The 24,838-nt window shown below is 48.7% G+C and overlaps 8 protein-coding genes across 8 annotated transcripts; 3 read left to right on the forward strand and 5 right to left on the reverse strand.

Moving 5' to 3' along the window:
* Positions 1-1,100: 1,100 nt before the first annotated feature.
* FIESC28_01443 (uncharacterized protein) lies at positions 1,101-6,584 on the reverse strand (the record flags this gene model as incomplete). Its single annotated transcript, XM_031155594.1, has 5 exons — positions 1,101-2,547; positions 2,602-6,008; positions 6,059-6,124; positions 6,171-6,396; positions 6,445-6,584. 5 exons carry the CDS (start codon positions 6,582-6,584, stop codon positions 1,101-1,103), a joined length of 5,286 nt encoding a protein of 1,761 aa, XP_031020352.1.
* An 896-nt stretch (positions 6,585-7,480) lies between these two features.
* On the forward strand, positions 7,481-8,476 carry FIESC28_01444 (uncharacterized protein; the record flags this gene model as incomplete). The annotated part of the gene is made up of 1 exon (XM_031155595.1): positions 7,481-8,476. One exon carries the CDS (start codon positions 7,481-7,483, stop codon positions 8,474-8,476), a length of 996 nt encoding a protein of 331 aa, XP_031020353.1.
* Positions 8,477-9,435: 959 nt separating this feature from the next.
* FIESC28_01445 (uncharacterized protein) lies at positions 9,436-11,305 on the reverse strand (the record flags this gene model as incomplete). Its single annotated transcript, XM_031155596.1, has 3 exons — positions 9,436-10,274; positions 10,350-10,926; positions 10,976-11,305. 3 exons carry the CDS (start codon positions 11,303-11,305, stop codon positions 9,436-9,438), a joined length of 1,746 nt encoding a protein of 581 aa, XP_031020354.1.
* A 357-nt stretch (positions 11,306-11,662) lies between these two features.
* On the forward strand, positions 11,663-14,379 carry FIESC28_01446 (uncharacterized protein; the record flags this gene model as incomplete). Its single annotated transcript, XM_031155597.1, has 3 exons — positions 11,663-11,978; positions 12,039-12,957; positions 13,017-14,379. The coding sequence occupies 3 exons, from the start codon at positions 11,663-11,665 to the stop codon at positions 14,377-14,379; spliced, it is 2,598 nt and encodes an 865-aa protein (XP_031020355.1).
* A 147-nt stretch (positions 14,380-14,526) lies between these two features.
* FIESC28_01447 (uncharacterized protein) lies at positions 14,527-16,116 on the reverse strand (the record flags this gene model as incomplete). The annotated part of the gene is made up of 1 exon (XM_031155598.1): positions 14,527-16,116. One exon carries the CDS (start codon positions 16,114-16,116, stop codon positions 14,527-14,529), a length of 1,590 nt encoding a protein of 529 aa, XP_031020356.1.
* A 666-nt stretch (positions 16,117-16,782) lies between these two features.
* On the reverse strand, positions 16,783-17,558 carry FIESC28_01448 (uncharacterized protein; the record flags this gene model as incomplete). The annotated part of the gene is made up of 3 exons (XM_031155599.1): positions 16,783-17,072; positions 17,128-17,218; positions 17,265-17,558. 3 exons carry the CDS (start codon positions 17,556-17,558, stop codon positions 16,783-16,785), a joined length of 675 nt encoding a protein of 224 aa, XP_031020357.1.
* Positions 17,559-18,926: 1,368 nt separating this feature from the next.
* Positions 18,927-20,382, reverse strand: FIESC28_01449 (uncharacterized protein; the record flags this gene model as incomplete). Its single annotated transcript, XM_031155600.1, has 4 exons — positions 18,927-19,549; positions 19,610-19,724; positions 19,780-20,042; positions 20,091-20,382. 4 exons carry the CDS (start codon positions 20,380-20,382, stop codon positions 18,927-18,929), a joined length of 1,293 nt encoding a protein of 430 aa, XP_031020358.1.
* Positions 20,383-23,275: 2,893 nt separating this feature from the next.
* On the forward strand, positions 23,276-24,604 carry FIESC28_01450 (uncharacterized protein; the record flags this gene model as incomplete). The annotated part of the gene is made up of 1 exon (XM_031155601.1): positions 23,276-24,604. The coding sequence occupies one exon, from the start codon at positions 23,276-23,278 to the stop codon at positions 24,602-24,604; it is 1,329 nt and encodes a 442-aa protein (XP_031020359.1).
* Between the last annotated feature and the right edge of the window lie 234 nt (positions 24,605-24,838).

The raw sequence follows: 24,838 nt of genomic DNA on the forward strand, positions 1-24,838 counted from the left end.
TGCTGTACAATTATAGGTCGTCTTATTGTTTGATGACAGTGACTTTGTCGTTAATGGGAATGAGTTTATTGCTCTTGGAACTGAATGTCAGGTTGACGCTATTCTCATTTACAGCCGGGCTTTCATTCTCTCATATACCCAATGTTCAACACCACCGTCCTTAAGAGATTCATTGCTTGCTCGGTGTTCGGTCGTCAGCAAAAGCCTTTGTAATCTTCCGTGTAACGAGATTCTCTCTATGTAAGCTACAGGGTTGGCGTGCTACATCCCATTGTTGCTCACTGCATGACAGAGCGTTATCTTCATTTCTAAGCTACCGTCCACTAATCCTCTTTCGGTTCAACGTTACAAATCGACCGAGCTGACAAAAGCTTCATTGGCGACAACCTCCATTCTTATCACGGAATTAATCAAGATGCTTGGAAATTGTTGAGATGAAATGGAATATTCGTGCTAGTATTGATCTATGTAGAATGCTCTCGCGCCCGACTCTCGTTTGTATAGTTTTGGCCGCCCAGCAAGATCATTGTTTGTTTGCGACCGTGACCATGAGCGAAGAATACCCTGCAGCAGCAAAGACATCAGCAGCAAAGCATTCGCATTTCCAATCTAGCATTTCGCAACATCGGCAAATGACTCACCTCATTCTGCTCCTTCCATTTTTTAATTAACTGCATAATCCTTCGTCTTTCCTGTCGTAAAGTGACTCATTTGATGGACTCTTGGTGTTCTCATCCAAACATTGCGCACCTCGGCCTTTCTAAAGCCCGACTCAGCGACCGCCAATCGGTCTTGGCTTTTTCCGATCGCGCTGTACCGGAGGAACCCTTTCCAACTCGGTGTTGAAGGAATGCCGAGAACTCATCCTTCTGAATCCACAGTCAGCGTTCCAGAATGACGCTGCTCAATTGACTGGAGAAGGCCTAGGCACCGGGTTGACATTTTAATCCATCAGGAAACTGAGCACATTTCTTTTTGGTCTTCTACACGGTCGCACGGCATGTCGAATTTGGTGGAAGGCATCAAATAGGTATAGCAATTCTAACAATCTTCATTCATTTCTATGTACTTCATTAAAAGGATCCAAGCGCTATCATTCCTCAGCCAAACCGATTGTGATCCGACCAAGGGACCTTCATTCCCATAAACGACGTCCGTGATGACTTCCGAGCTGCTTCCGGTCTGGGCTGCCCAGGAACACCAGGCGCATATGGCACGAACCCAGGCTCAGGCGAAGTATGACTTGGCGGCGTAAAGGCCGGTGGTGAGAACCCAGGTTGTGTTTCATGAGGCGGCGTATGCTGTTGTGTAGGCCGATATGCCTGGAAAGCGCTCGCTAACGATCCAGGAGGAGTTGAATGCCGTATGTTGTCGCCCGAACCGGGCACGTATGGTCTGTACGTGGGCGGATGAGGCCCAGTAATTGGCTTCCTTCGGATGGGACTTGATGCTTGTCCTGGCGCCATGGGACCGAGGTCGGATTGCCGTTTAAACAGTGGCTCGGGGTTAAAGTCGAGGATGCCCGTGGCTGGACTGTACAAGTCTTGGACAGAGTCGGCAGAAGGTCCTGATGGTGTGATGGAGGGTCTGTTCACTTGTTCACGTAGAGTATAACCATGGCTCGGCGCAGTCTGGGGTTCGTCCGCGGGAATCTTCTCCGAATGGAAGTTGGACATTGCTGGTTGAAACGTTCCCAGAGGGGTTTCGGGCGGTACTCCTCCGTACACAGAGCTTCTTGCGCTCTCAACCTTAGCCTCCACAGGGGGGTCATCGTAATTGAGTTCCTGGCCCTTGCTCTGCACACTTCGAACTACCGCAGTAACGGCAGCATCACCAGATTCCATAGAGACTCTAATTGCACCCATCAGCTTGGAGACATGCTTGATCACTGCCGAGGTAGTCAAGTCATCTCCGTTGTCAAAAGCCTTCTGCAATGCATTTTCACCATCCTGATCCACGATCAGAACGTCTGCGCCGCGCTCGAGAAGTAGTTCCACGGATTCGTTCTCTCCCCTTCCAGCCGCCAGCATCAGCGCCGTGTTGCCGTAGATATCCTTATGGTTGATATCCGCCCCAGAGTCGAGGACGAGCTGCAGCGACTCCTTGGATAGGTAGAACGCTGCTTCAACAAGAGGGGTGGTGTCATCCGAACCACCTACAACATTGACGTCGGCCTTGGCTGCGATGAGTTTCTTGAAAATATCCTCTTCCCTCCCCTTCGCTGCGCCGATGATAGGATACTTGTTGTCACCTCCTCCGAGGTTAGGATCGGCCCCGTGTTCGAGTAATACATCGACAACCTCGTCTTTGCCGTATTGTACAGCGGCTTGGAGGGCTCTACCTTCAGGCATGTTCTCGTGAGTCGTGAGTTTGTTGACGTCGGCGCCGCGCTCCAAGAGGAGCTTGACTACGTCAATATGGTTATGCTCCGCAGCGGTTTGAAGAGCCCAGCCATCATCAGAGTTGATGTCGGCACCAGCGTCGAGAAGCATAGTTACAATGTCGTGGTTGCCATCATACGCTGCTGCAGTGAGGGCATTGCCATATCTTTCGATCCATGGTTAGCAAAATCCTTCGTCCCGCCTTGTTTGGTACACTTACACTTCGCCAGTCGCATTGGCACTGGCTCCGTACCTCAGAAGCAGCTCGACAGTCCTCTGATTCTGTTCATCAGTAGCTTCGTACAGAGATTCATCTAGGGTCTCTGGGGATATGCCCCCCTGGCTATACTCCCACATAGCCTCGAGGATTCGCAACTCCTCATCACCGTCAGATCCCTGAGCCGTGAAGAGGAAAGCCTTGTCACAGTTCAGACCGGGACATCTCTCCAGTATCATGGTAATAATGTCCCAATGTCCGTCGGCTGCTCTTGCCGCTTCGTCCAGAGCTTGCTGCTTGGCATCTAGCGACTGCTCAAAATCGTTGAAGAGTCGCTTGAAGGCTTCAGTTCGACCCCATTCTGCCGCTTTGATAAGCGCGGTCTCGAATTCTGAGGAGGGCAGTTTGTCTGAGTACTCGCTTATGAGGAACTCAAAGACTGACAGGTCGGCTCTCATGGCTGCCAGAGCGAGAGGACATTTCACAATCTCCTCATCATCTTCTTCGTTACCATCGTCATCACTGTCGCTGTCACTATCACTGTCGTCATTGTCGTCATTGTCGTCATTGTCGTCATTGTCGTCTTCACCATCGCTGTCCTCGTTCTTCCCTTCCTCCTTCTTGTCTCCAGACTCAGCCTCACCTTTCTCCTCCTTCGGCGTCACGAGAGACACGTTGTGAGCAACCAAAAGCTTCACTGCTTCGGTATTTCCGGACTGAATAGCCGAGCAGACCACAGCTCCACGTTCCGAACAACTGGCGTTTGGATCTGCCCCTCGTTGCAAAAGCTGTGTCATGATCTTGACGTCTCCTGCCTCTGCCGCCATACCTAAAGGTGTCACCGCATCCCGCTCTTTGCCCGCATCCAGATTGGCACCTCTGTTGAGGAGCTCTTCCACGTTTTCTGATTGGCCAAGATATGCGGCGAAATGAAGCGGTTGGTTGTCGAGGTCATCGTACGCATGCATGTCTTCAGCATAACCGTTGTCCATTAGAGCGGAGACAAGTCCCCTGAAGCCAATGGCAGCTGCAACGTGTAGTCCAGTGAGGGAGGCACGGTTGAAGTAATGAAAAGACCATGTCAGCCGATTGTGCTCTGTCAGCCAACGGCGTCGAACCTTAGAACCCTTCTCCCAGAACTTCTCTTCCCAGCTCAGCGCCTCGGCAATTTCGGCTGTAGCCTGGCTAGCATGGTCAAGCCAATGCTTAACCGCGTAAGCCAAGGCGATATCTTTCAGGCGCGGGGCCTCCCGATCTTCCTCCTCGTACTCTTCTTGTTCGTGCCCACCATTGGAGAGCTCGGAGCCGTCGTCCGAATTGCCATCCTGAACCTCATCCGCGACACTCTCCTCATCGTTCTCATTCTCCTCGGCCTTATCAGCGTTGTTTTCAGATCCATCTTCCTCCTGTTCTTCTTCGACAGTATCGAGTGCCTGATCCGTGTCCTCTTGCAGCTCCTCTACATCTTCATCGGGAAGGTCGCCGAAGGTCTCCATGACGTGACTGAATGCTCGAAAACCGAGAATTCCGTGCTGTAGTTTGACGTCATCCTCTGTGAGACCAAGTAGTCGATGGGCGTTCTCGAGGAGATGGGTCTTGACCACGGGAAAAGCGAAGCATACGGTAGGCTCAATAGACCCTTCGTTCGTCTTGAGCACGATCAAAGGCCTGCACTTGAGGATGAGGTCGTGCAACTCGGAAACCTGTTCGTTCGATGATTGCAACCCAGCGAGAAGGCCAAGCTCTGACTCGGTCGGATCCACGTACGTGAGAACAAGCACACGCAGCATCTCCTTAATCTCGCCAGCTTTGGATCGGTTCCTATCCAAGACATCCTGCCACGCAGCATTTAGAAGCGAGTCCAGCTCTTGCGGAACACCTTCGAGTAGACGACGGACTTGGAGATCGTTGTCATGCTGCGGAAGATCTTCGAGGGAATCGCATGTAATGTCGATCCATTGTGTGTTTTGGGCTCGCTGACCAATGACACTGCTGGTGAAATACACCAAAGCCTTGCTGTACTTCTTGTGCTGCACCAACTCCTGCACCTTTTTCTGAGCATGCTTGCGTAACTCCAGTTGAACCTGATCACCGTACTTCTCATCTTCGAGATCGACTAAGCGGACTAAAGGCTTCCTTAGGGCCTGGTCGATTTGCCAGGACTGACCACTAGTGAACATCCATCGTACAAGTGGGCGTCTGCCACTTCCATCGTGCTCGAATTCGGAGCTTATGAGACTCAATAAAGTCGCTGTCGAGACAGCGTCTGCAGAGATGGTCTCCAAATTGTTAATAACGAAGTACATCCGAGCCCCAATAAATATGTCATCCGAAAGGATGTCTTGGAGTACCTGCCACAGATTCTCAACAGTCAGTAGAGCTGCGGGGTCACGCCCTTTCTTCTTGAGCAGGAATTTGGCGTGTATCGCAGCCAACTCTTGCTTGGAAATGATCTGGTGAATGAGGGCCTTCAACAGTTCCTCAGCTGTACTGTAGTCTGCTGTTTTGTCGCAAAAGAAATAGGCCAGATAGACGTGTGACGAGGCCCGATGCGACTCCTCTGCGTTCTCAACCTCTGCCTCGCCTTCATCGTCTTTGGATAACTCCTCAATCTTCTCGATAGCAGACAAAGCAGCGCTTGTCTTACCGCGGCCATCACGACCGCGAATCCATAGACAATCGCACTTCTTGACAAGAGATGAATCTTCTGTCTCATTAGGCTTGGAAAGCCAACCTACGAACTCAGGTTCCTTGGCGAACCAAGGAGATGTTGTCGTGTTGCGCTTGATCGTCTCTCTCTTCCTCTGCACTGACGCACCTTCCAGTAGTCTTCTTGCTTGGTTGACAAGTACCCTATCCACATGGCGTGTTGCATTGTGCCGGTTCTTGACACGCAGATCTGAACCATTGATAAGGTGTTTGAGAGGACCTCGCACCAACATGTATCGGTCATCCTTGGAGCTTTTAAACTTGACCAAGTCTCGATGATTGGCGGATAGTCCCATCATGTCCACACCGTCTAGCATGGTAGACTCGCGTGTGACAAACTCTCCAACCTTTTTGGGGAGGGGAATGTTCAGGGCCGATAGAAACTGAGGCATTCCGGACAAATCCTTGATGGTCGTAGGCTGTTGCTCATAAAAGCCGAATAACTCAATTTTGGGGTTTATGTTGACTGCAAGACGGACAAACTCCTTTCTGAGCTCATTGATGTATTCGTCGTCAGGTCTCATATTCTCGAGCAGTTTCGACGCTGTTGAAATTCCCATTACTTCTCCAACTTGAGAAAGCATGCAGGCCCAAGACGCGGCTTCGGCGCCTCTGAAGGGAGTTCCAAAGAATGCACAACCAGCCGTAGCCTCGTACATGCCGGGAAAAAGATCTGGTCGAGTTGCAGCGGTGTGGACAGCCTGTTTGTTTTGTGAGAAATGTTTTGACTATCGAGCAAATTGGTTCATACCTTGGCAATGACCAGTCCACCCATACTGTGTCCGATAAACGTGATTGGTCTCAGAGAAGCGGCATTCTATTAATGGTCAACCTCAACCTTTATTCTCAGTCTGTAGACCTACCTCTCTCTTCCCTTTCAACCCTTCAAGGAGTGTATGTGCTAAGTTGGAAAGAAACTGCTTTACTCGGATGGCTCCAGTCCAAGATGACTCGGAGTGGTAAAGAAGGATACGAGCGTTCGGGAAGTCGCGTGATATACCATCTTCATCACTCGCCCAGTTAAAATTCGTTTCTGTTGATTTAAAGCTCAAAAGTGGGTGAGCGCCCAGTCCTGAAACAAATACAATACTATACGTGTTAAATAACGACCAATTATTGATGAAAATATCTGCTTACTCCATGTCTGTCTTCTTGTCAGACGATGGGTCGGGGTAGAGTTGCTTGACACCCTGCTCGACATTTTCATAACCTTTCTTCGGCTTGGGAGCCGCCAAGGGAGGCGGGCCACGACGTGTTGCTGAGCGATGAAGCGACATGTTTGTTGTGATGTTCAGCTCCAGATGATGAATATTGAAGCTTTTGGTGTTGTGCTTACGGTCCGGAGAGAATGGAGCGGGAAGCCAAGCTCTTAATTTTAGCTGAGCGGCTTAGCAGTTAGTGGTACCACAAGGCTGCTAGTCCGATGAGGGTGTAGCATCCGGGTTGACTTCTAAATAAAGGGTGTAAGAAATAACGATACTGAAACCGTCATGAGACGACGTAAGCTGACTGACTTATTTTAGAGCCATTTCTGTCACCACTCATTTTGAGGCCGCTGGTTCCATTTTCAGCCCCCAACACTCAGGCAAGATTAGGGGGCGATAAAGAGGATACTGTACCCGCGTATCCACCAAGCATTCGATCTTTGCTGACCACGGGATCATCCGCAGCGCGCGCTTACACATTACATGATCCGAGGTGTCGAAATGGACAGAACTCGGAGAGAAATCAGTCAAGCCTTATCCGTAGACTGCGGGAGAGACAATGTACTGCTCCGCGACTCGCTGAAAACTGACAAAACGGCAAGCTGACAATTGTCCCAACGCAAAGAATTCCATGAATGGAGCCCCGGACAATCCTTTTCACCCGAGTGTGACGCTGAGATCCTTCAAGCGTAGACGGTCCAATCATGGCCTCTTGGAACCGATTTAGTCTCCCAGGGATCATGGCTTAGCCAGCATCCAGCCCTGTGACCCTTGCTTGGTAAGGGTACATTTTAATTTCCACTCTTTTCTTTTTATCACACGAGCTGGGTGATTGTCATCACGGTACTGTACACCAGGGAGGAGGCGCTTTATTTATGTCTTCCTCAGAATCTAATTATCTCAAAACTTACGCCGTGGCCTGCCATATCCTTGGACGTCAGCTCAATATCAGATCTTACATGCCTGCCATGGCTAGTCCGCCTCCGCCGTTTACCGTTCGCATCTTAGAGAGAGACTTCTTGGGCACAACTAGTTCCTCGGTAAAGGAGGACTTCACAAACCTCTTACCAGCTAGTGCTCGTTTCAACGATGATATTGTCACTCCGACGTCGGATCCAAATTTCCTGGAGAGAGAACTATCCGTGTCGCGTCTCACCGATGTGCAAGAATATCTCTGGATGTGCGGCCGCTTGATGCCCCCTCGTCAACTTCATCACCAGAGGCTCATCTCTCGAGACATCGTCATCAGTGAGCAAGCTGAGCTTCACATGGTTTGGTGGAGGAATCGCATCTTCCTCAAGCCCATGCCAAAGTATCTGCTCGATCCAAGCTTCTGGGCCGCCAACATCAGCGATACAGCGCATCTTGACGACGCAACACAGGGTAACCTTGATGCCTCAGCGCGAGGGTTTCTCTTCTCTTATACCGCGCTCATCGCATACAAGAGTGACTTTCGCATCGCGAAAGAGTATGGGTTACTCCCGGAAGAGGTAACCTGGGAAGGATGGAAAGCCTTTGCCGCAGAGGTTCTCGAAAACCATCGCTACGACCGCGTCAATCCACGATATTGGTATGGAGAGTTGCGCTTAAGCAGACTCAACAAGATTTACGCGTTCCGAAAGGGATATCTACTGCGCGGATACTCAAGAGTCGCATCTCACACCGTCTATGGCGATCTAATCCGCGACAACTTCTCAGTGCTAGCAGGTATCCTAGCTTACGTCGTGATCGCACTTACAGCGATGCAAGTAGGACTGAGCGTTGATGGATTAGTCGATGAACAGGCGTTCCAAAACGCCAGCTATTTCCTGACTGTATTTGCATTGATTGTGCCACTGATAGGCGCGATGTTTATTTTCTTGCTTGTCTTTGTTATGATTGTTAGTAACTGGAGGGTTACGAAGACGTTTGAGAGTAGGCGTCTGAAGAAGATGAAGGTGAAACTTTTGCGGCGGAGGGAATAATGTGGTTTAGACAAAGCGGGCGTTTGGTTCAATCGTTTCACGAATGAGAATTATTATAGATATCAGAAAAGATAAATGGATGTAAAATAATAAGAACAACCTGTATGGAAAAATAAAGATAACTTGAAGCACCGAGTTTTGATGAAGGACAAAAAGATTGATCACGCTGGGGATCGAACCCAGAATCTTCTGATTCGTAGTCAGACGCCTTGCCATTGGGCCACGCGACCTCGCTTGTTGAAAATCAGTGTCGGTATTGGTGTCTAGATCGGTCCCCGCAGTCTCTCGCTCCCTCAAATCCATCCTTTCCGAACATCTATCCATTGTTAGTCGCGAGTCTCTATATCATGAAAACCGCAGGTGTGATAAAGTTCTTCTCGACTCGCTATAACATAACTGCCGTTTGTGGCAACTTATCGGAAGTTGAGTTCTGACAAGCAATTTGTCTGGAGAGCTTATAGACTCCCACCACCGTCAAGTCCGTGTAGAGAGTTGGGTGCTAACCAAGTGTTAACAATGGCAGAAAAGAAACAGAAAGAAGAAACACAAAAAGAAGAAGATAATTGAGAAAGTGCTCAAATGCTCAGATATTGAGATTCTGCTGCTAAAGAGCAAAAGTCACCGAGCAACAGCTCGGTCACAGGGTAGCTCTTCTAATGAACAGCTGTCTTCTGAACTGTTGTACACTGGCTGATGCGCTAGTGAGACCGCCCCCACTTGTTCTTGGTCAGAAAAGATGCGTTCAGCGTTCTGACTCGACAGAAATTTACAGTCCGTTATGCCTCTTACAGCCTGGTAAGCTGGTCGACAAAAGCACAAGAGATGGCATAATTTGGTGACGGTCGTCAGATGAGTACACGTGGTAATTTATTTTGACGCCCTAATCATCAAATGGCACCTTCTCTGTTGCCAATCTCGTTGGGATATCTTTTAACTACATCAATAAAACAATGCCATTATCAGTGATTCAACAAAGAAGCCGGCTGCATCTCAAAAGTTGCCTGGATAGGTGCCACAACCCCATTGAAAAAGTGTCGGCGAAACGGCTGAAACTCGAAATCCTTTGTCACATCACGCCCTGGAAACTCGCACCGCAGACATCTTTGCACCGCATATCCATATGAATGTCCTGCCTCCAAGTATATATCTTCCGTCAATCTGTTCGCAACCTCGAAATCGGTAGGCTCTGGGGATAGTACGCCGAGGGAAGCAGCGAAGTCGTTGGCTTGAAGCTCTAGACGGAGTTGGCCGAGGGTTTTATTCAGACATAGCTCAACGAGTAGGATGCCCAAACTGAACAGTGTCTTGTTGCGTATTTGGCTGTTTTGGAAGTCTGTGACGGGGTTCATAGGCCCTGAAGATGACCGCTGTGATAGTGGTTTAAATAGCTGCGAGATGCTGGGATAGTCTGCCTGCAATAATGCTGATCCGGTACCCTGTGCCTCTTCCAGGAACAATTGGAGATGGTTCTTCCCATCCCAGTCATCATCAATCCATGGTGAGCCGCAAAGGTACAGCACTGCCCAACTGGACGCTGCAGCGATAGCAAGCCTCTGCTTCCGAGAGAGTACAAGATGTGGCAGTCGTACCGGATTCGTCTTGGGTTTTAGTAGCGTCTTAAGATGGACGGTTTCTGTTGTTTTCCCTACGTTGTCGACGTTTTCCAAGACAACTAGCCTCTTATCATCATCTGACAGTTGCACAACGCCCCGTTTTGCGTCTTTCAGGTTATTGATAAATTGGCACATGCAGGCTATTTCCTCAGAAACTAATGTTTCGGCCGACGATGTCGCGGTAACTGGGTGAAATGGGTAAGTTTATAGACTTATGTACTGGCCTAGCTTTACCGAGAGGGAAGATTGAAAGAACCTACCTGCTGTGTCCGGCGTCATGAGGCACTCTGGTGACTTTTGCGATAGACCAAGCATTTCTTTGAACTTTTGCCTTTTGGGTGATGGCGTGTGAGGCATCTGAGGTGAGACTCCAGGCGAGATAATTCGCGGGCTCCATTGAGATTGTGGATTCAGCTTATCCTTTTCTTCCACTCGGATGTGGATAGACTGCCAAGATATCGAACTCTGAGGCGAAGAGAAGCAAAAGTCCAGCTTTTCGGATGTGATGGTCTTCTCCATATGCCAGCAAAGGCGTATACTTCCCCAATGTTCAGCGCAATGGCAAGTCCATCCAACAGACTGAAGAGCTTTATGAACTAAACGTACGTTCTCTCTGATTCTGTCACACTCTCTTTGGTTGTAGCGGGCCTGTAACCTTTCCGCAAGTTGATCTGATTCATCTGAAGGTATTTCAGTTTTCTCAAAAACATTTTTGAGACACTCGTTCCAGTACCGAATTTCATCAATAAAGGCTTGGCGCTCCTTTCGACGAAAGCTTCGCTTCACTCTTCGCCATTCCCAATTTGCTCTTTCGGGAGCAGTATCTGTCCACTTGGGCTGAATAAGATCCGTCAGTCATGTTCCAACAGCATTTTCGGCGATATACCTTGCCCAAAGAATCAACATCCAGGCTAACCATCATTTTCGCCAACAAGGCCTCCATCCTGTCAATGATCTTTAAAAACTCATCACATTTCGCTTTCGTATAGATCTCTGTTAAATGCTCTTCTAATTCCTGGCGAGTTGGCCTTGTCAAACCGATGCCGCTCAGTGTGACGTTCAACTGCTCCCCTTGGATAAAGACATGGGTTCGTATTGTTTGTAGTGTCGATTGGTATTTCCAATAGTCTTTGACTTGACCTAGACATCTCTCGTAGTTGTCAAAAGCATAGAGAACAAGAGGTATGGCACCGAGAACCAGCCCAGCGGATTCCATTGTCGGACGGTTTGATAGACTAGATATGTAATAATTCGAGCCCTGGGATCTATCTGATAAGAGACGGGAAAGGAAGGAAGTTGGAAATCACACCCGGAATCATTCTCCCAGTAAAATAAATGCCGCACAGAAATCAGGCTGCGAATAGGTCACTCTGATACGCTGTCCTCAGCCGCAAATCTCACTGCGTGTCATATCAGACCAGTCCAGCTAATTACCCCGCCTCTACCATGGACGAGATGTTGTCTATTGCCTGTAAGCTTCACTTTGGCAGAGATTACTTACTCAGTATATTCATTGTAAACCTGCTGCGAAACGATCCGAAGTTAGAGGATAGTCCATTCGAGTATTTTCCAAATGCCTTCATCAGAAGATGACCGACAAGTTGCTCGAAGTCATTCGCTTACTGAGCTCTTTGGGAACTGCATCAATGAATACTCTCGGTTCCTTCTTGCTCTCGGCAGCGAAGACTGCCAGGTTGTCAAACTTAAACAGATCAACATCGAAAAAGCCCTTGATGGCTACGGACGACTTAAAGTATGGGGAGAGCAAAACAGGGCCACGATTTCGGCTTCCACTCGGGGTTCGTTGGATGATACCTTACGCCACGATGATACTCTCAAGAAGAATGTGGCCCAGATATTCAACCTCTTGACCCACCAACTCGAAGCAGGTAGGACGTCATGAACATATATGTGTATGCGAGCTTTGTACAAGGAACTAACCTTTGCAGCTGTGCCAATTGCCTCCCAGAGGCTTGGTGATACTGTGGAACCAGGGGCTGAACCCACGAGTAACCCTGAGTTTGACTCAGATAGCGAGTACTCATCCAGCTCGGATGATAGCGATGCTTCGGGTGACTGCCTAAGCATCAGGCAGAGGCCTGACAAGCTAGCAGTCTTGATGGCACATATCCAAGAACAGATCAAGCTTTTGTATCATCTCGACACTTTACTGCGTCGTCCACGGCTGTCGGGAAAGTATTTGAAGTCAACGAATGAGAATCGCCAGGTTTCGCTGATGGAAAGGTATGACCATGCTCATATAGAAGAAAAGCACCGACAATGGATTACATCGTTCAAGTCAGAAAGCGAGATAGAGAGCGAGGCACAGTCACAAGACCTTCCATCGCAGTCACCAAAAGCCCAAGTCTACAGAACATGGGAAGAGGAGCCGACCGTCAGCCATGATGTCTTGGAGGCGAGGGAAAAGTCTCGAAAGAAAGATGATAGCCACAACATCATCTCACGTCTCGCCAGAGCAAACACTAGAAGGAGAGAACAGCTGAGGTACTGGGAGCGACATCCTTTTGACAAACATATTGAAGAGGTGGCTTCAGTCACACACAAAGTACCGCACATTCTCCTTAGAGGTCTAGACTTGGGTAGAGACATCGGCATCGAAAGGCCTAAATCGCTGGCGTCGGTCCCTACTGTGCAGAGCTTCTCTACGGTGGCGAAGTCAGCGATTGATGAGACGAAAACTCTATCGGGGAGGCCCAAAACCGTGTACGCCGCTTCTGTCGTTGCGGGTCGACAATCCGCTCGTGTCCCCGATATTCCTAAAGCAGCGTTCAATGAGGATCAAGTGGAATGTCCATTCTGCCACGCAATGCTCGACTCAGCCACAATAGAATCAAGAATGTCTTGGAAGTAAGTGATAAGAAAATATCGAGATGCTGAGGCGCATATGAATGCTAACAGAACCTCAGGCGTCATGTGTTTAGGGATCTGCGGCCTTATACATGTACATACGACGAATGTTCCAACCCGGAAAAGATGTATGCGACACGCCATGACTGGATCTATCACGAGATGCAAATGCATAGACGACAATGGAAATGCCAGAAGTGCGATGTTGGCTTTCATGCCAAGAGGCTGATGGCCGATCATTTGATGAAGAGCCACGCTGAGTCCGTGACTGCTCAACTAACGATATGCCTTGAGATGAGCGAGAGGCCACTCGACGATGATCACCGAATGGAATGCGTCCTGTGCCCAAGTCAACTATCTCTTAGTCGTCTTCTGGAACACTTAGCTCAGCATATGGAAGATATTGCCTTATTTGTCTTACCATCTCTTTCGGAAGAGGATGAAGATGCAAACTCGAACGCTGCCCGATTGAGTCGAGATCAACACAAGAACAACCCAGAAGAGAGCTCAAAGGCGCCCACTAGCAGTCTAGGTTTTTCCGAAATTGATTGGACTGAGAGACCACAGCAAGATGCCAAAGACTTTACCAAGCTGATCGAAAGCCAAGGCCCCGAGATCGATGACAACGTCGGTTCCCTCGAGATAGACAGATTCTATGAGGATGAGCAAAGGGCAGAAGAACTTGCAGCTGAATTACGGGAGAAAATAGATACTCTTGGGAAAGAGGACATAGAGACGCTTGAGTCCATGAAAAATCTCATAGAGGCCTACCAGATAATTGGAAGAATTGAGGCAGCGATCGAAGTAAGCGTCCAAGTCATTCAGGGCTGCAAGAAGGTGTTTGGAGAAACAGATCCTGAGACGATGGATGGTGTCATACGGTTGGCCTGGAGCCACAGGAGGTTGAGGAATCTCGATGAAGCAGAGAGACTTATCCTGCAAGTACTAGAAACAGACAGGAAAGAACGAGGGGAACAGCACCAGGACACGCTCAGAACCCAGTGGCATCTATCGAAGCTTTACCTCGATGCAGAAAGGTGGGACGATGCCGAAGAGATTCTGACAAAGACGGCGGAAACTATGGATGAGGTACTTGGCGAAACTCACCTGAGCACGTTGGAGATCAAGAGTGAGCTCGCTACAACGTACGCCTATCAAGGCAGACTTGAAGAAGCCGAAGATCTCGGAATACAGACTATGGATCTAGTCCGGCTGAACGCGCCAGAGGACCATGACGTCATAGCCAGAGCTCTGGATAATATGGCTCGAATATACTGGGCCCAAGACCGGAAGGAGGAAGCTTGTGTCACATGGCGAGAAATGGTCGACTGGAAGATTAAGTGGTATGGACTGAATTCTCCATTGGCGTTGGAATCGATGGAGACCCTGGAGAAGTGGGAGAATGAGGCAAGGGAGTCATAGAAAGTTTTAGCTTATATATCCATTCTTATAGACTTTCCACCCTGGCTACACTGGGCAGACACCGAACGAAGCCTACACGACGCAGATATGCTTCAAGCTATTATCATACGTGAGGATGCATCAACAACAATGAGTCAATAATAACGCCTATAAGATATTGCTGCGATCCGATTCTTCGCCCATTCGGATCTTTTCCTCAATAATAAAAGCCTCCTGTTCCCTTGCACTCTTTTCCAAATCAAGGAAAGACCATATACCGATAGCGCTGACCAAGCTCAGAGCAAACAAGAAGTAGAAAGGAGCGCTGTTGTTTTTGCCTCCGGGAGTAGCATCGATAATAGCACTGCTGATAAAAGGTCCAATGAAACTTGACGATTTGCCAATGATGTTAAAGAGAGAGAAGAAAAGGAATTCGTGACCTCTGGGAGTGACAGAACTGATCATGATCTGGGAGTAACTGTACCATGGACAGACGAAGAGGCCGTAGAAGGCTTGGTACAGCCAGATCTCCCAGACATTCTTGAAACCGAACTTATCGGTCCAGTTACCAATCATGCCCCAGCCGTCCAGAAGGATGATGAAAACCATGACGGCATTGAACATGGCTTTGACGCTGAGGTTGAACTTTTTCTGGATGAGCCAGAAAGCACCAATGCCGACAGCTTGAGCGACGATACCAACAATGAGAAGGTAGGTTAGAGTGAGGGTCTCGTAGCTGACAACCTGGTTTTGCAGCGTGGCGATGACTGTCACAGTGGTGTTAAGGGAATCGCCTAGGAGGAAATAGCCGACAAGGTAGATCAGACTCTGCTTCAAATGCCAAATCTGTGTCAGGGCCTCCCAAAGCTGCCAGAAACCGACTGTAACAATGTTCAAGTGATCCGGGACCTTCATTCCTGGGCGCTTCTTTTCGAGGATGAACCAAGGGATCGAGAGAACCAGCCAACAAGCCGTGGCAAAAGCGACCAGCACGGAAAGTCCCCAGTTGTTATTCTCGGGACTCTTGTCAACCTTGACGCCGAACATGACACCCACGATCATAGCCAGAATGACGACTTCTCCAACGGACTGGATATAGAACGCGACGTTGCTGAGTCGGCTTCTCTCCATCTCATCCCTTCGGTCCATCTCCTGCTGCGTGATCTCGCCTGCCTCAAACTGAAGAGCAGCGTCTTTCAGCTGCGGTGTGTTTCGAGCAAGAGAAGGGAATGCTGCAGTCCAGTACGTGAGAGTCATCTGGTATGCGATCAGACCGACGATGTACAAGCCTGTCGCTCTCTGCCATTTGCTCGGGTCATGGACGCCCAGCCAGCCAAAGCCAATTCCGTACGCCACGATTGACCAAACCAGTAAAATCCATCGTCGCCCAGTACCGAAATCTGCGTAAGCTCCAATGATGAGAAACAAGACGGCCTGTAGAGCAAAAGATATGCCGTTGGCGAGTAGAACAATGCTGTTGACGTCTCGTTCACGACCTGCGAAAGCTAAAAGACCGGTATCTTCCGGTGCTGCCTGAGAGAGCAGGTTCTGAAAGGCAGTTGGACCAAAGTTGAATAAGGCGAGGCCATTGGCACCGATGTAATAAGCATACCAACTCCAGATCTCCCATTTCGAAGTTTCAGGCATTTCGCCTTCTGCCAGTGCAGGCACCACAATACCTGCACTCACATCCTTCTTGACGGGTTCATCATGTAGGTCCTTGGGCTCCGTCGTCGCTGGGTCCGAATGTGAGGCCATTTTCTCAAAGTTGTTTGTAGGGAAGAGGAATTGAGATGTCAGAGTCGGAGGCTGAACTTTCTCCAAAGACGAGGGATTTTATTCCTCCATGTTGCAATACAGATGCCGTGTAACCGTTTGTGTGCCTGTAATGATAGGTAGATCGCTGTTTAAAAGTCGCTAGTGTCTCAAAATTAGCATTATCGCCCCATATAGTGGACTGTGTCGCTCCATGGGGTTAGTGGCCGGGGATGATTGATGCTGCGGAGATAAAGATCCTTCACTGTTATTTGTTGCTCGGAGGTTGCATTATGGAGATGGCGAGATCTAGAGAATTTTATTTTGCCCCTCTGGTTCGAGAATAGGCAATCTTAAATTTGTTACTTAACACAACCTCTTGTTAGGGTGTCTGAAGATTCGGCCGTTGAAAAGACAACGAGCGAAGTAATTTGATCATCTTATGCGGGTTAAGGCTAGCATACAGTCTTCTTGATTCTGGCACCCTATGGCAATCTTTTCCCGCCTACCCATCAATTCGAACCCACTGGAGCTGGGGATGGTATCCATTGGAAGAGGCGTTCTTTTTGCAGTCGTCAATTAATAACCAAGAAGAAATAAAGTGAGATAAATCAAATGATATTCCTTTCATAAACGGATTATGAAACATTATGCAGGCAAATACTGGTATCATGCGCAACCATCAGACTTATAGACAAGAGCCTGCGGGTCCTCTGCTTGCAAGTAGCTCTGCTGAATCAGAAACTTGACGTTGCCCAACTCTCCGGTAAAGAACTGTGCCCCGAGCCCAGGCTGACCGAACCAAGGCGCAATAGGTCCTCCCACAACAGGTAGCGGCTTGATGACACGATACACGTGGTAGTTGTAGGGGAAGTCGGGAGTATCAGGGTTTGTGGCCAGGTTTGACGGTGGAAGAGCGCGCTGTGAGTAGGGAGCAGCAGCTGCAGAGATAAAGGATCCTGGAATAGAGTTAGTTAGATCGTCTGGCTTGAGCAACAGTAACCAGAAACTGACCGTATTCGCTTCCAAATCGGTCTACAAGCGTTCCGACGGGAAGTACCATGCTTCCGTTGATGGCATTACCTTCAGCATCAAGCTGGAAACCCTGAGTAAAGTTAGTATAGCTCATAGATAGAAGATTACTGACATACATTCTGAGGTGGGTATCTGTAGGATCCCTTCTCATCGGTCCATGTCAATAGGAACTGAGCTGGCGTCAGGCCACCAAAGCGGTTGTAGCTCTCAACGAAAGTGCTCAAAGGCAATTTCTTTGGAAGCCTGGTTGGGCCGAGTCGAGCATCACGGCAGATGTACTCCTTAGAGTTGGAGCCGCCGTCGCGTGTGCCAGTGCAGTCGCAGGATGCTCGTTCTGCCACAATTGGGTTGGGCAGAGCTGAGACGGTGGAAAAGCACAGCAAGGATGAGAGGAGGAATGAAGGAAGCATCTTGGCAGCAGGTGTAGGTAGAGAGTCGTGAAGTTCAGTTGTTGTTTATGAACTTAAGTGGACGAGTCACTGCTTTATATAATAGATAGACCATGTACGACTCAAGATCTTACTCCGACTGTTTGTCTGTCGTGTCTGCTGAGATCTGCAGTGATCTCCGCCATCACTCGGGCGGTCAAAGACGGGTCGTCCGAAGCGAGCACAATGTTTCACTCATTGCTGCCAGGGTAGCGCAAACTAATGCACGAATGTCGGCAAATGAGGCCCTGAGAGATGCATGGCCAAGCCCGTTGCCAGGGCTGTAAGTGTTCGTACTGAATGTCAATCTGACAAGGCTGTTCTTCAGCTGTGAGAGTCCCCGAGATGCCGACCGGGAGGACCATCATGTCCTGCTTCCGCTTGTCTTGGCCTTGAATGAGACATTGACTTTTATTCCCCACAATTGAGCACCGCTACTTAGATTCAATTGAATGGTAACACAATGATTCAGGGTGCGATAGCAAAGGAAGTCGCTGGGTCTGAAGCATGCTGGCTTAATGTTGCGACATCAGCAATTTTCGTAGCTGCATGCTCACCTAATATTAGTGGGCACACTTCTTCTTCAGCTACGGTATGCCCGCTAGCAGACCTTGCAGGGGCTGAACCTCAGGCGGCCTCTCTCAGCAGGCAGGTTGTCAGATTGACTGCCCGGGAGCTGAGACTTTAGGTGGCTGGATGGCTTGGCACAAGACTCCAACAATGAGACACCAACCTCCTGTACTACCCTTCGTCTTACCTACTGGAAGCCTTCATGCATAGTTGTTCGTGTAGCAACTCAAGTAAAGCCTTTGGGCGGAAGGGATTTTTGCAGACCTGTTGACCAGGATCAATCCACATCCCAGCGACGTCTCAACAAAAACAACAAGAACAACAAAAGGACCCCAGGTAGATAATGTGGATGATGGTAAAATGCAAAGAGCCTCAGGATCTCGGTGCTACCTGGCAATTGAGTTGACCGTATGAATTGGCCAAAAATGCAAAAAGGAAATGCTTGATGAGACTGGGACTCGAACCCAGGAGGATTGCTCCACCAGGAAATTGGTGTTAAGGTTAACCTTAACCTGGCGCCATAACCAACTCGGCCATCTCACCGATTTGCTTGATGACAAAGCACAAACTAAGGATGATATACTCCATTTCGTCGTAGGAACGATGGACTTCCGATGTAAGCAGAGTGCTTTTATTGTTATTTATCTATTGAGTCTCGCGCTGGGAGACCCCAAACCTTGACCCTTGTGCACTGGTCAGCGTCAATGCACGACCCTAGCAGAAATCATTCTGGGGTCTTTCACTAAAAAAAGTCCTTCCCAGTTCCCTTCTTAGCACCCTTTAGTGTCCATACTTGGGTTTGTCCTTCTTCACAAGGTCCTTGAACAAAGCCGACATACCAGCCCAAATCTCCTCACCCGACTTGATGATCTGCTTGGGCGGGAGCACGAAGCCGTCACCTGTCAACCGACCAGGCCGAAGCTCAATACCCCAGGCGATTTCAGCCCCAGCAACATCGAAAACCCAATCGCTGCTTCCACCCGAAGTCTGATAAATGGTCTGGCAAGTTGGACCATAAAGAAAGTCGCTTCCCGAGTTGTCTTCAATTGCAGCGGCGACTTCTCCTGCCAGCTTCATCTGGTAGTTGGTGTTTGTCGCGTTGAGGTCGCAGGTGTAGCCGTAGGGCAGGAGAATGAGTTGACTGTATGAGTGCCAGTCGATGTAGGAACGAATTCCTGTCTTCTTCTTGACAGACAGGGCGTGGCTTGTGAGAGCCTTAATTTCGGGAGTGTCGCCAGGCTTGCGACCTCGGTAGGTCTCATCGCAAGGATTTGTGGAAGAACCGCCAGGAATATCCCACTTGTAGGGCCAGTTGCGGTTCATATCGGTGCCGATGCATTTCTTGTCATCCTTGGAGCGATTCTTGCGCCAAAGTCTATCGGACTTGATGCTGTAGACGAAGCCTAGTTGACAAGTATTAGTAAATGCGTTATAACTTCTGGATTGAAGTGTGTGAAACTCACCGTCAGGGTTGACAATTGGGATGATATAAAAGTCATGAGTGTCAATGATTGATCGAACGAGCTTTTCCTTGTTGCCGTAACCTTGGACTAGCTTCCAGGCCAGGTACTCGACAGTCTATGACGGAGATTAGTACCAATCAATTCCTCGCTAATGAACAAGTATCACTTACCATGCTGCTAATCCACTCGCGAGCGTGGACATTTCCATGCCAGATGATGGCTGGGTTCTTGGCCTTGCCGCGCTTGCCCCAGAGGTGAATGCCCTTAATCTCTCGGCCCTCAACACTCTTGCCGGTGGTGAAAACCTCAGAGTTCTTGGAGAACGACTTCTGCAGATCGTTGAGGAACTGGGTGTGCTGTTCAAAACTATGGTAGGACTTGAAGTAAGACTGGTCGGGATAGGCAACCTTCTTGCTACCATGAGTGCGTGCAGCTACAGAACATTAGCTTTGGTAAGTGTCAACAAATGAGGATTACTTACCGCCGAGTTCCTCAAATGCTCCCTCCTTGGCAAACTCTTCGTCCATGTCGTTGATGAAAAGCTTGACGTTCAAGTCAAGACCTTCAAACTTGCCAAGGCTTTTCGGGTCCACCGCGACTTCAATAGCATCGTGATGCTCGCCGATCGGGATGTGATTGATTCCCTTCAGGGCCTTCACCACATCATCATGGGTAGAGCCGGCAGTGTCGATGGAGTACGCCTTCCAGTTTTTGTAGGATGTCTTGGCAAAGGCCAAGGGGATCAAGGCCGCAATGGCAATGCTGAAGCGCATGTTGAGATACGACTAGTAGAGGTAATGGGTAAAGAATGATGAGAGGTGTGAAGGACGAGAAGTAAAGAGTGCGGTTGAGAGGGAAGAAGAGTGCCCTAAATACCTCTTCCTGTGCCTTGGCTGCTGTTCAGAGAATTGAGGAAGGAGGAGTGAAAGTGAATCACTGACACTGCAGCCTATTGGAAGTTGCAGCCTTGCTCTTGCCCCGGAATTGGCTGTGTGTTGGTCGAGAGTAAGACACCGAACAATAGGAAAGACACCCTGGTAAGATATGCGAAGAGCAAAATATGCACGATCCACTCGCGGGGACGAACCTAGCTTCCGTTGTTGGTCGTTTGATATTGTTCTCTGCAGATCATATGCATCTGGAAGCTTTATGGAATCACCAACTATTTGCAAATTGCAGAGCCTGTTTCAGAATCTTCCAATTAGAAGCGTTTGTGATTTACCGTCCAACAGAACAATGCAACGCCACCCACGCCTTAGCCGGTTCAGCTTCCCTGGTATCACCAACGCGCACGAAGCGCCTTCCTCTTTTCCCCAAGTTTTCTCTTCTGGCGCTTCGTCCGTTGCTAAATCCGTCTTGTTAGCTCATAGCCCACGTTGTTCCGCGGACCATTTCCAGCACTACCGGATATGGCGTTGATCGACCCCGAACTCTGAGGCTCGTCAAGCCTGCTCTTGGCCGTACAACCATTTCCGGGCACTTGAACGATTTGGGCTTTTCTGCCTCTTTCCAACCACTCTTGTGCGATATACCACTGTGATACAGCCATTTCTTAAACAGTATACTGTGCCTGTGTTGCTGTTCTCCGCCTTGTGTAACCAATAACTTGGCCTCCTTACTCGTCGTCAGCCTCAGTCATGAGTCGTCGTATTTCTTCATCCCGAGAGAGACGGCGTTACCCTTTCATTTCCCACGTCTACTGACATGTCAAAATTCGAAGCTGGGACCACCCTCATCGCAAAGGCTCGTCTTGTCGCCTAGCAAGCAGCATGAGCACGTGTTATGGGTGATAACAATTTCCATAGCTGCTCCAAAGAGAAATCGTGTTTTACACTGGATATTGCGTATGCAAGGTACGGCAGTTACAAACTTATAATTTAAGTAAATCTAGATTCTTGTCAGATTTTGCAGTGTTTGTTCATGCCATTTCTCATCAACTCTCCATCTGGGGTTGTCACATTCACTTGTCTTACAGCAATCTATTTACACAGATTGAACCTCCGAACTCTCGCGGAATAGGTATGTCAATTTTCACATCTTTCACTGCTCACAATCCCTAGCTAAGGCGAAGAACTGAGCCACAGGTTGAAGTGTTTCACAAATAAGTAGTGGGGGGATGAACGTAGTGGATTAATAACTTAGGGTCTGGTGATACTCGGAACACCAGATCCAAGCGTCTGAACACGAGAAGGCTGTTTTTCGCTTCCTTTTAAATTGTTCGCAGCGACTTCCGGGTAGCTTGGCAGTGACCTAGAGAATTTCGCAATGATGTCCACGCAGCAACATTCTTGGGCACCCTGATCTTGAGCTATACATATCTTCATAATAAACATTACTGAAGACACAAAACTTATCACCTATTGTCGGCTTTTTGCTGTGCAAACAAGAACGTAGAATATTACATGGCAAGTTCATGATCAATCTGGAGATTGTAGTTGGACGATTGGGATGTATGCAAGTAACAATGGTATCATTTGTATAGGGTATAGGAACTGCCAAGAATGTTAACAACAACGGTTTGCCGCTCTTCCTACAAAGGGCATTCAATGTCTGCTATTACGCTTGTTTTTCTTTAAGCGTCAAACCCAGTCACCCAATACACTAGGAATCTGGAGGACTATGATGCCACGAGATTTTGTATTCATGTCGCTGAGCGCAGCTTGTCTTCCGAGAATTGACACACGAGGGCATGATCAATGATTAGACTGCATTAATAAAGACAAACAGGACAACATCGGGACAGTTTGATCACTCATGACGTCGTGCACTGAGATCAGGCTCGAGTTGCCTGCCCAAACGTTACACAATTACAATGAACATGCGTCCTCACCGTTGTGAGTCGTGCAAGACAGATTGTGGACTAAGCAAAATGAGGTCACCACTGCAGTGAAAACCAAGTCAATTACGAACCAGGCTGCGATTGCTAAGCCAGTGAGAGAGAATTGTTTGCGATTGTCGGGTTCGGCTCAATTGATGGATGGTGAAACAGAACAAAGATGTGCTTCATTGACGTCAATGATCTGAGGTAATCATGTATCCGTAAGCGCAGATAACAAAAGGATCATCTCGGTGAAAATGTTGTGCGGACACCGATCGGTCTTTTGCAGGGCTTATCTTATCGACGGTCTTTTCTTCGGTCTACAGAATTCTATTGGATGAGTAGTAGTTAGTCAGCGGAGGTTTGCAAAAGACCGCCCTCCTTAATCTTCCGTGCCCCATCAGAGGATTCACGATTTCTTTATCTATCCGGATTTTAGCGCCATCTTTCGGTGTTTAAGCTTGTAGTTTCCGCCGTCGCGTCGCGAACGGCCTTAGCTCGAGACCCTGAACCCCTGTAAGCTTACTGGAAGAGTGCACTACACTGGGTCACTGTGGGCTGTTTGATCGCTGTTGACTTTTTTAGCTCGCTCTTCGGACATGCAAACATGACCGACACATGCAGAAATTGTCCAGGCTTGGATTGGAATCGCACCATGATGGATCTTTTTTATTTATACTGCCTGCAATCTCGGCATAATTAATTCTATCAAACTGACTAACAGTTTATCTTTTGTGGTTCTCTACTCCCCATTAAAATAAATACTTCGCTGGTCCCTGCAGTGCCATACAAGCTTATTCCCATTTAGCGTTTTTTGCACATCATCTTTTTCATCTCCAGCGATCACAATGGCCGCCAACGATATAGAAAACCAGTCTTCGTCCCCTGCCCCCACGTTACACGATGAGCCCACTGTGGATGACAATGAGCGACAAGGCATCAACTCACCAGAGATGAAAGCCAAGAGAGGACTGGTTATCAAGATCCTCACTGGAGTCATGGTAGCCATTCTCGTCATCTTCCTTGCCGACCTTTCATACCTCTTCGGTTCATCCTTCCGAACCAACGATCGAGTCTCTGCCCTTAAGATCCTTGTCGTCGATTACGATGGTGGTGCTGTTGGCGAGTCCGTCGCCAACGCTTACAAGATGTTGGAGGACAAGTCTTTCCCATCTCTCGAGTTCCACTCCGCCGATGAATACCCCGAGACTTCTGATGTCAAGAAGAGTGTCTGCAAGGCTGATTACTGGGGTGCTCTGTACATCAACAAGGGCGCATCCGACCGTCTGGCTGCTGCTTATGAAGGTGGCTCTGCTGCTGAGGACTACAAGCCTGCCGACAGCATCACCTACGTCTACAATGCTGCTAGATATCCCACTGTCGCGTCTGGTTATCTAATCCCCAACTTCCAGGCCATTCTCGGCGCTGCTCGTGGCGGTTACTACCAGACCCAAGAAGGCCGCTCTGCTCTTCGCAGTCTCAACACCAGCGACCCAGCCGCTGTCGAGGCCTACCTCAACCCCATCACCAGCACACCCGATGTCATCCGCCCTACCAACCAAGGCTCCCGAACCCTGTACAATACCATCAACATCGTCATGGCTATTCTCGGACAATTCTTCTACGTCCTCGCCATGAATGGCATCTACGACAAGTTCGGCCTTCACAAAAAGATGCGCGTTCGCGATGTCTGGGCTATGCGCTTCATCAACGGCAAGATCTTCTCCATGCTTTTCGCCGTCGTCGTCACCGGCTACATCTGGGCTTTCCGCGAGGATTGGGGCGTCAGCGGTAGTCAGTGGGCCTTAACCTGGTTGACTTTCTGGCTGTTCATGGATGTCAACTTCCAGGTTCTGGAGACTGTCATTGGCAGTTTTGTGCCAATGCCTCTTACACCTTTCTTCCTTCTTACCTGGTTCATGGTCAACGTCGCTTCTGTTGTCTATCCCTTTGAGCTTACCGCTGGCTTTTACCGTATTGGATACATCTTCCCTGCTCACTCTCTATGGATCGTTCTCATCCAAGTTTGGTCTGGATGCGGCAACTCTCTGCACATTGGTCTACCTATTTTGTTTGCTTGGTGGGTTGTTGGACATGTCACTGCTTTCTTCAGTGTCAAGAAGAGATGTTTGGATCAATCGAAGCCTCAAGCTGTTGAGGAAGGAAAGCAAGAGTAGGGGAAAAAAAAAAAAACCGATGTACTTAACGACCAATCTTGATGTATTATGATATCCCATAGAATAGGCGCGCCACTCATTGTCACGTCACTCAGATAGACTATACTTAATATGTACTTTACCACTATCCAATATTTCCATGATCGCCATGTTTGTGAGCATTGTCAACCTACTAGTTTTGCTGCTCGTCGATTCGAGACGACTCCAGCTACTTCACCTTTCGCCTACGATTGT

This window comes from Fusarium coffeatum (genome assembly GCF_003316985.1).
Source record: "Fusarium coffeatum strain FIESC_28 chromosome Unknown BRIP53273_contig_37, whole genome shotgun sequence".
Lineage (NCBI taxonomy): Eukaryota > Fungi > Ascomycota > Sordariomycetes > Hypocreales > Nectriaceae > Fusarium > Fusarium coffeatum.